General features: G+C 33.5%; 1 protein-coding gene across 2 annotated transcripts in view; it reads left to right on the forward strand.

The window, feature by feature from the left end:
* PCDH11X (protocadherin 11 X-linked) overlaps positions 1 to 7,204 on the forward strand; it is a 472,078-nt gene extending 464,874 nt beyond the window's left edge. For both annotated transcript variants that reach the window (XM_082771004.1, XM_082771005.1), the window contains exon 7: positions 6,633 to 7,204. In XM_082771004.1, the coding sequence (XP_082627130.1) occupies positions 6,633 to 7,024 (392 nt within the window). In that variant the 3' untranslated portion in view covers positions 7,025 to 7,204. The remainder of the gene's footprint in view (positions 1 to 6,632) is intronic.
* The last annotated feature ends 5,139 nt before the right edge of the window (positions 7,205 to 12,343 follow it).

The raw sequence follows: 12,343 nt of genomic DNA on the forward strand, positions 1-12,343 counted from the left end.
ATCTACATATGTATGTATATATACATATTTGAGTATAAGTAAGAATGAAAATGGGAGTAACCTCTTTAGCAAGGTTTGAAGAAGAGAGAACCAATGTTATGACTTATCTGTAGAAATGACTACTAAATGCCACTGGAATGGCACGATACCCAGTATAGTGTGGCCAGCCAAGGTGACACACAAAAATGTGTGATTCCCTGTATGCCTGTTGATTCTGCATGTAGAACATCTGGAGGATAAACCTTCCACAGAGTATGATTTCTCATGGGATCTGATGGAGGCAAGCTCTGTACATGAGGCTGAAGACTAAGGGAAGTGGTATGTCCTAATTGTTCTTTGAATAAACAGGTTCAAAGGCTAGAATTTTAGTAATTTATTTAGGTTTTTAAGTTATTGAGATCCATACAGGAAATAAAATATTCATAGGAATCTTCTCCCAAAGGGATTATATTATAAAAGATATAGATATCGATATAACAGCATTGATATAACAGCAATTATCAATGATTCAGGGTTTCTACATTCAGCTTCTTCCTTATTAATGTATCCCAGTTTATACTAACAAACTATTCTACCCTCCCTATTTTATTGTTAATGTTATTTCTCTTCTCTTAACCCAGCAGAGACCATTAAATGATGTTGCCCACGTGGCTGCTTTCTGTCACAAGGGTAATTCTGGACTGTAATTTACCTATATTATGCTTCAATTTCTACTTAGATTGAGTACCACATATAGTACATACACATGAGGGAAAAAATGAGGGAGATGCAGGGGGAACACAACCCATTCCTTAGGAGCTATTGGCTGAGATGAGCAGAATAAGGTTGTCATCTTCATCACTCTGGTGAGTTCCTGCTGAGCAGAGAGCACTGAAATTGTGATGGGAGCTGTTTAATACGAAATGCTTCAGTAAATGAGAGGCACTTCTGGATGCTGACAGAATAGCATTGGCACTGCATGCCATGTATTCATATATGTGCTGTGTTGTGAAAATATGAAAAATAGCTCAGCAATGGCATAATTATGGGCAATTTGCTTAATTGCTTGCTAATTGTTGCTTGCTTTATTATGAAACAAGAGTGCTCTGAATGTAACACTGACTGGTTTGCATCCAAAATGTGTCATATTCAATACTGGCTTTTCATTAAGACTTCAGCTACATGGTGTTAAATTTAAGCATTCTATCTATATCCTGTATTTTAAATTGTTTTCTTAATTTTTTTTTAAATTATTTTTGAATTCTTTATGCAATTTATAAAAGTCCTAAGCCTGGATTGATACCATGCAGTTTGTCAGTTTTTGAACTTCTATTGAATCTGAGCATTTTGCTAATGAATATGTTTTTTGATCATTATTACGTGTAAGTGGGTAAAGGTGGAGACATTTTAAGGTTTGTCCAGGAGCTCATGGTGTTGATTGTCCAGCTTTCAGAAATGCATATCTCTTTTAACATGCACTCTTTTTTTTTTTTTTTTTTTTTTTTTTTTTTCCCCAAAGGGAGATGTACCATTTTTAAAGTTTGGCCTAGACTTTTGGAAAAAATGTTCTCGTATGGTTTGAACAAGATACACTGCTTTGAGCAGGAGATTAGACCAGACATCTTTAAAAGTCCCTTCCAACCTAAGTCTGTGATTCCATGGTGCAAGGGATGACTTCTGTGGCAGACTAAAAAAGGAGCTGGTTGTATTGTTGTTGTCCTAGTAGTACCTCTCCTTTTTGGTGGAATGGAGGGGCATAGGAGTAGACAAGAAAGTGTATAATGTATACACTAAATACATGCTTCAACATTATGAGAATGCTGATAACACTCTCAGACTAACGACCTGTTTTCCTTTGAGAATTCTCTATAAGAAATATTCTTAAACCTGCAACAAATATTGAGCTAGAAATGTCAAAGTATGCAGCATTCAGTCTACAAAATACATAGTACCAAGTGCAACCTGCATTGTAGTGTTCTTCGGCTTTCATACCCCATATGCAAGAAGAACAATCAACTTTTATATTTTCATTTATATTTATATGTGCTGTACGTGGGCTTTATAATTATAGAAAGTCTCTAACCAAAACAAACAGAAAAAGATCAAATAGTATTTTTTTGTTATAATTGTTTTGACTGAAGGATAGCTACCTGGCAAGGTTGAAATTCCACATTTTAAGTAAAAGTAAATATTCTTACTGAAGACTGGTTTGACCTAAAAATGATAAAGACTGTGGAACAATGAACAAGTCTTTTAACTACTGTGCTTTTAGTTACACTTGACAGCTCTGATCTAAACATTTCATAAGAGCTGACAGACACCTTCTTTAAAAACGTTCTTAGTTCAGAGGCAGACAATTTAAAAAACAGCTTAATTCCTAAAACAATCTGGAGTTCAAGTGACAATGGTAAATTCACATGTGCAAAAGTGTGTTCCATTGTATGAATTAAAAAATATCTTTCTGACAACCTACATGTCATAGTTGATGAGCCTCCATGCAGTATGAAAAAATATATAAAATTAAGGTTTTATTAATGAGTGAAGAAACAAGGCAAACTGATAAAAGTTGAAATGAACATATTGTTAATTTGTAATACATGAGGAATATTTACAGTTTTATTTCCAGTTATAAACCTGTCATATCTTTTGTGAGAACATGTTATCAGACACTAAATTTCAGCAGAGAAAACCATTATTTCTTCTGAAAATATTCAAAGACAGCAGAAACCTTCTTTTACTTGTTTGTTAGAGGCAGATGTTACAGATCTTTCCTACCAGAATACTTATGGGACTGGAATAATCACCTACATTACCTCTTTTGAATGAGAGAAGAGCTCAAATTTTTTTCTTTTCACCCACACTTAACAATGAATTGCAAGAGGTTAGTGTTGCAAACACTTGCCTGCATAAGAAAATGCAAAGCAGAAGAAAGCTTAAGGAGTAGCAGCTAGAAAATGCCATGCTCAGTTTATCCAGGCTTGGATAAATGCCACTTGAGCACTGAACTTCACACTGACACAGCTGTATGGCTTGAAATCCTCTTCAGATGGTCTTTTGGGATGCTCTGCTGACCCAGCCTGAGTGTCTCCTTTTAAGTGGGCAGCAAGTGGTGAAGGGGAAGCCAGCCTGGGTGCTGTGGACAACATCATAATGCTAGTTACAGTGACCTCTCAGAGGTCACTGTCTCAGTGACATATTATTGTCAGTAACAGAATATTGGAAACCAACTACTTTATATCGTAAAGTGGCACCACTAGTATGATATATTGCTGATAAATAGCTCTTTGCTTTGATAAAAAAGGGAATTGTTAGAAATATGTATTTTTTTAAGTAAAACAGCTTGGATGGCAATACAATGCCAGGGCTAGGCAGCTATTTAGAATGGTTTCAAGTGCTAATGAAACAGTAGAATGATATCTTAGAAAAATAGAGAATGAATTATACTGACTGAAGGAAGCTACATTTCACGGCCTGGAAGAACAGTCAAAAAAGATAATGCCTAGTGAATATTCATGAAGAAAAAATCCTACATTTTGTGCTAGTTCATTGAAAACCAGAAGAATTATGTTCCAACAGTCTTTTTTTTTTTTTTTTTTTTTTTTTTTTTTGATTGTGCTAAAAGCATTTGATACTCCTGGCTTTAAATATTTATTTTTACTTCATACCAAGACAAAGCTGTTTTGTGTCTGAGTTATCCTTGCTAGTACTTCTTAATGCAGCAGACCAGTTGTTGAGATTTGCTAAGATTCCATTAAATGGAAATACTGGAGACCTTATCCATCTCACAATATACTTATTGTCACACTCTCAGTTAATTTGTTTTCCTACTGTATACCCATTTTCCTAAAGAAAACCTCAGGGCTACGCTAATGCTATGGCCTATATGCAGAAGATATAAATTAAAAACAAAACAGTTCTATTCATTTTTCTTGAAATATGATTCCTTTTGAAGTTAGTCTATGGGTTAAATATATCATTGATTTAATTTTATTTTTTCTTTCTAATGACTGCAGTATATTATAAACCAAAGCTTGACTGTTACAGTTGGAAAAAAAAGATGTCAGACATCATACAGAAAAGTACCTGTATTTGCTAAATACATTTTTACTTTCTATTCTCTTGCAACGCTGCAGAGATACTCAGTAGAAAAGGGTTTTAACTCTTCAAAATTAATAAGAACTGTATATTTTACATGTTATTATTCATAAGCAGTGATGAAAAGTATAATTACTCTGACGGTCAAGATTACATGTACAAAATACATATACTGAAAGATTGACTGCTACAAAAAGTCTGACAATGCAGGATTTTTATATAATGAAACCCAAACCTAAAAGCCAAAATAACTTGTATTGACAGCATATGATTATACCCATGAAGGTTAGGTAGGTTTTGCTAAAGGTTTGTTTGCTTTCTTTGTTTTCTGTTTGTTTGTTTTTGCTAAAGGTTGTGTATCAATCTCATTATTGAGAGAATAAATGAGAATGTCATTCTGACAACATTGTTGTTCTTCACATGTTAGCATGTTCCAAGTCTACAGGTAGTCTGGCAACACATGGCACAAAATGCTTATGTCAATATGGTGTAGAGAATGCTTTATAAGAGACCTTTTATTTCTGCAGTTCCCTTGTCTAAAGCTCAAGTTAAGTATTGCCATACACTGGTTTTGATGGTTTAATTTTGTTTGCTTTTTTATTCTAGCTTGAGATAGTACTACATTATAAGTATAGTAACTAATTGCTGTGGAGATCTAGCAATGCATAATAATTATTATTTCCAAATAAAAATAATATTTTTCCAGTTTCACCTAAGTAACAGAATTTTAAGAGATATTAGAAAGCCTGGAGGAATGTCTGGGGGATTGGGTATCAACAAGGTTTTGTTAATAAATGCAAAAAATATCAGTTTCTGCATAAATCAGTGATAACACTAAGTCAAGGACATACCTGTTTTCTGTGAGTTGCCTTGATTAGAAGAGAAGAAAACTTGGATAATTAAAGAGCTTAAAGAGCTTGTATATACTTAATTTTATGTCTCTAATAGCAGATAGCAGGACACAGAAAGATTAGACTAATCTACCAGCAGTAACTTTTTTTTTTGCATGAACTATTTCCTCTACTGAATTATTTCCATATTTATATATCTGACTGCCCATCAAAACTGGATTAGTACTTCAACAACAAGGTGCCAAGGCTTTGTCAGAATTACATTCTAAAATACAGAGACAAGATGACTGAAGACATGTTGAAATGCTAAAAACAGGGTAAAACAACAATATTTATAAACAATCATTTATTTACCAGGCACATACTTGTACAATTTACTTCAGGAGAAATAATCAAGAACATAACATTCAGGAAACAACAGAGAACCAATTATCCACTTAACACTGGTAGATTTTAAAAAGATGTAACCTATATTTTGGTCAGCAGCATTATATATTTCAATGACTGAAGGAAAAAGTAAATTAATTTATATTTAGATGTAACATGGAAATATGCGTTAGTGCTTTATAGCTTTACACAGACTTCAACATACAAAGTATTTATTAGAACAGAAATACAGCATCTGTTTAAACATCTCAAAAGATGAGCGGCTCCCACTCAGAACTATTATTGCAATAAGTAATTTGTAGCAGCATACCTTCTCCACTGGTTGTGAGTCACTGGTTGTCAATCCAATTCTAAATATTTTCCTGAAAATAAATACGAAAAATATATACACATCTTTCAGAAAAAGGACGTTCTTGCAGTTTGTGAAGACAACACAATACAATATCTAATTGGACTCTTTCTCTCTTTTGATATACTCAAACATGTACGTAGCAAGATAATATAAAAATAATGTATATAATAATAAAAATATCTCAAGGAATGATTTGTAGTATACAAGTTATATTAATTTGATTTTACACAACATGGTAAACCCAGAATAATTTAAATGAAACAGATCAAGATTGTTTATGTATTGCAAATTATGTTTTGTAGATTTAGTAGCTTACTTTGTCTTTGAACAAATTATAATTTCTGTAATCTCTTTTCAAGGGCATAAACCTTGCATCTACTCAAGAACTCAGGTTCGATTACTAGTAAACTACAGAGGTTACAGCTTCGTTGGCTATTACCCTTTGATTTTTCACAGTTTCCAGTATTGAATGCACAGAGAAATCAATTCTCTTTAAAATAGTTTTTAGGCTGTCTTTCATTCTTAAAGCTCGAGTGCATCTTTGAAGCCACTTCAAGAGAATATTTCAATAAAAATAATATAATTTTATTTTTTTTTTCAAGTAATTGTATGCAAACATATAGAATAGCGATATTGGATTATTATAAAGTTTTATTAGTTTGTTTGTTTTCACATGAGGGACAATTCCAAAAAATAAAAATGTCATAAGTAGAATGTATAAGGGCTTTGGTTACCTGACTGATGCCACAGTATCATATGTTGATGAAATTTTAATAGTTTTTCTGATGATACTGTGGGCCTCAAACTTGCAAACATCTAACATTCATTTAATTTTTACAACTGCAGGTATTTTCTTTCCCAACTATGTCCATTATCATTGAACTAGAATTGCTTTGTTACCCTTGATTCCCTGCATATGTCAGTCTTCAGATCCTTTGATAATTTCCTGTCTTTTTCTGCCCTCCCAGCTATTGAAGTAAATCTCCAGAAAGCCCTGGCTGAAGCCTCTGAAACCTGCACACAGGAGTGTCTCATCCTAGGCCATTCAGACAACTGCTGGATGCCACCTTCTTTGACACAGTATCAACAGTCCAACACCCCTTTGCCATCATTTGGCTTCCAGCAAGGCTGGGGCCGAGGAGCCAGGCCTGATGGATGCCACACTCTTGGGAGGTCCCTTCCAAAGGATGACACTGACAAAGGCCAAGGTGGGCTCAGGCCCCAGTTCTACAACACCTGTGAAAGACACTGCACGAGTGAAGATCCTGTCAAAGTCATCCCCCTGGCAAACTTTGCTGTATCCCACCAGACACCGGTGTCTGGGAGTAGCACTACATTTATCCATGAGCACCAGCTATAAATGCATATCTGGCAAATCCACTATTTCAGGCTTTAAGTGTAACTTAAGCCTAACTCTGTTCTTAGTGCACATACAAACTTGTTAGGCTTGTGAATATTTATGTATATAGAATTCTAAATTTGAATTTGAATTTAGCTTTTCAAGCTAAATCCTTAGGACTTAGTTAAAATTGACCATAGTTCTTGGCAAAATATATAAAATGGGGAAGAAAACCCACAACCCAGAACCTAAAAAAAGAAAACACAAAATCCCACTGATTTTCTTATATGGGTCATATAGCACAAATACCTGCTAGCAGTTCTTCCTCTTTGTTGAAAGCATTTTCTTAGTACAGTTTAGGGAATATTACAGTAATATAACTCACTAGTTTTTTTCTATCTTCTCTGTTATAATTTATAGCATATTCATAGATTTCACCTTCCATTTGCTTAGCAATAGACATCAAGCGGGCAATGTCTCATTTGATTACCTTACATAATAGAATGTGTAAGATCTACTTCTTAGGAAGGATGGTATATGTTTTCAACAAAATTTATCTTTCATGTAATTAAGAAGGAAAATGTACTGAAAGACTTGACAACTGCTCTTGTTTTTAATTTTAACTGATTGGATACACAGGTATTTATTCTATGAAAGAATGCAATAGATGAAATAGAAAACTCTTAACTAGGCTTTTCTGTGTGAAATTGAAAACATGACCATACAATAAGGATCAGTGGTTTTTTTTAAATTTATTTCTAAGATTTTATTTTCTACAATAATGGAAGCAAAAGTGTGATAAATGTGCTTTTCAAGCTATAAGGCTAATTTTATTTATTTTTTTTTTATCTTGCAGAGCTTGCTTTGGCTACTGTTCCTGTTAGTTGAAAATTACATGGGCACTGCTGAAAACAGTAGGAAACTGGGCTAGTTATTTTGGCCGGTGTCATATTGTGGCTTTAAGCTACTGATGTTTAAAATAATATTATAGTGATGTATATGTTTGTTTTACAGCTATAATCACCTATTACAAGTATTCAGTAGAAGATTAGCTATAATATTAGTTACTTCACCCCAAACCTATTAGATAAAGGAGTAGTTGTCATTGTAGCTTAGTTTATTAGAGAATTGCTGACATTTTTCAGCAAAGAAAGAAGGTAATGAATGCTGGATAACTATAATTATAAGTACACCCCGATTATGTTATTTGATAAAGTCTCAAGGTGGTTCTCTGTAAAGATTAGAATTTTTTCAGTGTTCTGTTAACCGGACAGTATATTCTTAATAGTGACAGGAAAAAAACAAACAAACAAACAAACAAACAAAAAACTAGTAAATTCTACAGCGGATGAAAAGGAAATTCCTTTCTTAAATAAAAACAAAACAAAATATTTCCTTTCTAGTATTTTGTTGCTATTTAGCCATTTAGCTATTTCATCATTTATGATACCAAGTTTTTTTCCTTATCAAACTGCATAACTTTGTTTAGTTTTATTGATACTTTAAGTGAGACAATCGAAGTTTTGTGAAAGAAAAAATGACAGTGTATGAATATTTCTTACCGATAGATTTCTGTGTTGGCTTCATATTGTAACTTATGTGTAATTTATTATAAAAAAAAAAGTGTAAAAATGCTGTAATATTACCTGCTTGTAAAATTTACAGAAGTACAAGTTGTTGAAGGTTTCCAATGAATACTAAAAGAGCTTCTCTTATGTGCCCAGCAGGTATAAGTAGCTTTATATATTGTGTCCCAACTGTAATCCTATTCGAATCACATTTACATTTTATGTGCAAACTAAAAGAAGCTTCACTTTTGATCTACTGATAGGCTTTAATTAATAAACATAAGATTATCTAATGATGTACTTCTGTTCTTTTTTTATTTTGTTTAATGTATTTCTCAATAATGTTTAGAAAAAATGTGGCACACTGCTTTCCAGTTGCATGTAAATCCAGGGTAAAAAAAAGAAAATAAAAAAAAATCCTTTGGCTACTGACACACAGTAGTTGACACAGCTCATTTCCAGTTCCAGGAAAACTAAAAATTTGACAAATTAATTCATACCTAATATATACAGAGCCTTTTGTTGTTTACTTTGGAGACATCACAGTGAGAAAATTCATCAGTCCTTTTCAGGGATACACAATAAAAGCTTATCTGTAGTTTACACAGCTTTACCAAACATATTAATTGTGCAAATTTAGAATAAAGCTGACATGTAATACTTCCTATTGTAAGCGGAGGACTATAGTTTTAGTTAAAGATGGCTGCCATACCAAGTGGCAGCTGCATTTTAGAACTGTATTTATTTATTTATTTATTTTGCCTTCAACATTTCCTTTCTGGGTGAAGATTGTAACTGAAATTTCCTGACAAAACAATCAATTTCTACAGCATTAGGAGTTTAATAGGAAAAGATTAAGATACCAGAATTATACTTTCTCTCTCCCCCCCCCCCCCCCCCCCCCCCAGGTAACAAATCAATCAATCAATCAATCAATCAAAAACCCCAATCCTTTACCCTTTCTTTTTTAACGTTTTTTTGTTGTTTTTTTTTTTTTTTTTTTTCTTCTGAGATATGGAAGCAATTAACTGCCGTCCCTTCTCCAAATAAAACACACAATAAAAAAAAGTGAAAACCAGAAACCAACCAACCAAAAAAAAAAACACAACTGCTTAAACAAAAAGAATTGTAAAGTTGAATCTGATTATAGGAAGTGCTAAATATTATATCCATGACATTGTGCTATGGTATTGTAAAATTATATCAACAAGATAAAGAACACTTAATTGTAAATTTATTGGGAGTAAAACTATGCCCTCATTTTTATATATTACATATATAAAATTACGCATTAAAGGTGACATTTTTTCTGAAAAAAATGTACAAGTGTCATGTCAGTATCCAGAGGAATAACATTACTATAGACTCTTTGCACATCTTGCCATATATATAAATAATTTATCTAGTGCATAGGCTGTATATTTTTGTGTAATTTTTTTAGTCAATTATTTCATCTTGTGTGAATTTGTGGAGAAAACAATCCTATATACAATATACAGTAAAATGGTAGTTACATGATTAGATTTGTTTCATACAGTGTAACAATAAAAGAAAACCTTTGCCTTCAAAGTAATGTGTCACACAGTCTAGCCTAGATTTTTTTTTTCCAAATTCAATACATGCTTGTTGCACTTTGAACTATTGCAAGATATAGGTAGTGGTGGCAGAAAGAAAGGTAACTTTTGATTATGTAAAGCAGTCAAATATTTAAAAAAAAAAAAAAAAAAAAAAGATGAACTGAAGTCAAACTGGTTGAAGTGAAATATATCAGTTTTTTGTTTTCATAAACTGTGCTGTGTAACTTAATTCTAAAGGAAGAATAATGAGGCACGTCTGCTTGGCCAGACAGAGACTACTGAGCACCTGCTCTCTCGGCTGTGAGCTGGCCGGATGCAGGTCATTTAGCTCATTATTATGGCAATGAGCCCATGCTAATAGGACCTGAGGGTTTATGAATGTTAGCATGACAGTTAGGTTGACATAACTTTAGTTATGTGAGTCTGAATCCAGACAGGTCTTTTTGCTAGGCACAGAGGTGGAGAAGTGCAGCCACTTTGTATTAGATACTCATGAGCCCAGTGTATGCAGGGTTTTTTTTGTTTGTTTGTGGGTGTTGGTGTGTTTTTTTGTTGTTGTTGTTTCTTTGTTTTTTAAGAAGTGGAAGGTTGCTCTGTTGTATTCTGAGTGAGCTCTAATCCAGTGTGCAAATACATCAGCCTCAAGTTACCATTGTTACTCCTCTTCTAGTGTCACTGAGCCAGAGAGTAAGCCAGAGAGTAGACCTAAATAATTTTTAGCTGCTAATGATTGATTAGTGCAAGGTATCTTGATTCAAGCTTATAAAGCTTTAATTTGAAATTCTTGATCATTGTATGTTGTTTCCAACAGTTCTAGCACAAGTTTTTCTTTTGCAGCTTTAATACCAGTTCCTATCAAAATTTATTGATTAAATGTTTGCAGTTTATTACCATTATTTAATTGGATAAACAAAAAGGGAGGGATTGGTTTGTGCAGACACAAAGTAAAGTTGAAGGCAAAGATTTTATTTGATATACATAGGAAAATTGTGTATAACATTATCCCTAGAGAAGAAAGAGATGGATGATTTCTTGTAAATATTTGGTTTTGTATTTCTGGAAAGCCTCCCAGCTCTATGGCATACTACAGGATCTGAGAGTGAGCAGTGTATGTCTATGTACTGAAACAGCCCTAACCATGCTTTACAAATCACGCAGTTGGACATCATATATCATAGTCCAGCAGCATTTAAAGTCCAGTAAATTTGCAGTAGTTCTATTTCAGGTTTCTGTACAGCATGTTGTCTTGTTATTTACAATGCTTATTAATAAACTAGATCCACAAAAACTGTTTCCTCCTTTGCACTGTCTTCTTTTTGTTTCTGTAATACAGGCATTTAAAAAGGATTCTTCCAGCTACACTTCCCTTCCATTCCCAGCAGAAAAGTTAACTTAGCTTGCAGTTACTTCATCAAATTGAGTAGCGGGCTTTTGGTAGACAGTAGAAACATTCACACACAATGTGTACACCATTCTAGCTTTTTATTATAAGATGTATTTTCCCCTTCTGTGTCACCTTTTTAACACCATGCTCCCAGCTCATTACATGCTGGAGGTGGGAGTATTTATGGGGTTTTGTTAAAAAAAAAAAAAAAAAAAGCTTTTTCTAACTGAGATAACATGGTTAGTAACTTGTTGAGCTGAAGAGATTATTCTCTCATGTCATATACAGCCAAACAGCCAAACAAGAAACTAAGGAAATAACTTTTCATACATTTTCTATAGTAGTTAAGTCCATATTTAAAAGTAACTCTTTTGATAGTTCTCCTAATATCAAGGCAGTAGTATCTTATTCTTTAACACAGTTATGTGTTAAGCACAACCTTCTTTTTAGTAGGATCCTTTCCAGGCAAGAAAATATAATAGCCATTTTGGCATCAAAATTATGCATGAATATGTTCTTTCATTGACAAGTATTACTACATTAATTTTTATTATAAAGAATATACTGTGCCTCCAAATTCAGGAAAGAAAAGGGAAAGGGAAAGGGAAAGGGAAAGGGAAAGGGAAAGGGAAAGGGAAAGGGAAAGGGAAAGGGAAAGGGAAAGGGAAAGGGAAAGGGAAAGGGAAAGGGAAAGGGAAAGGGAAAGGGAAAGGGAAAGGGAAAGGGAAAGGGAAAGGGAAGGGAAGGGAGTTTTAGGAGATAGGAGATTTTCCTGGTTTATATCATAAATTCTCAAGTTGGGTTCAGTAAT

This window comes from Aythya marila (assembly GCF_965140915.1).
Source record: "Aythya marila genome assembly, chromosome: 13".
Lineage (NCBI taxonomy): Eukaryota > Metazoa > Chordata > Aves > Anseriformes > Anatidae > Aythya > Aythya marila.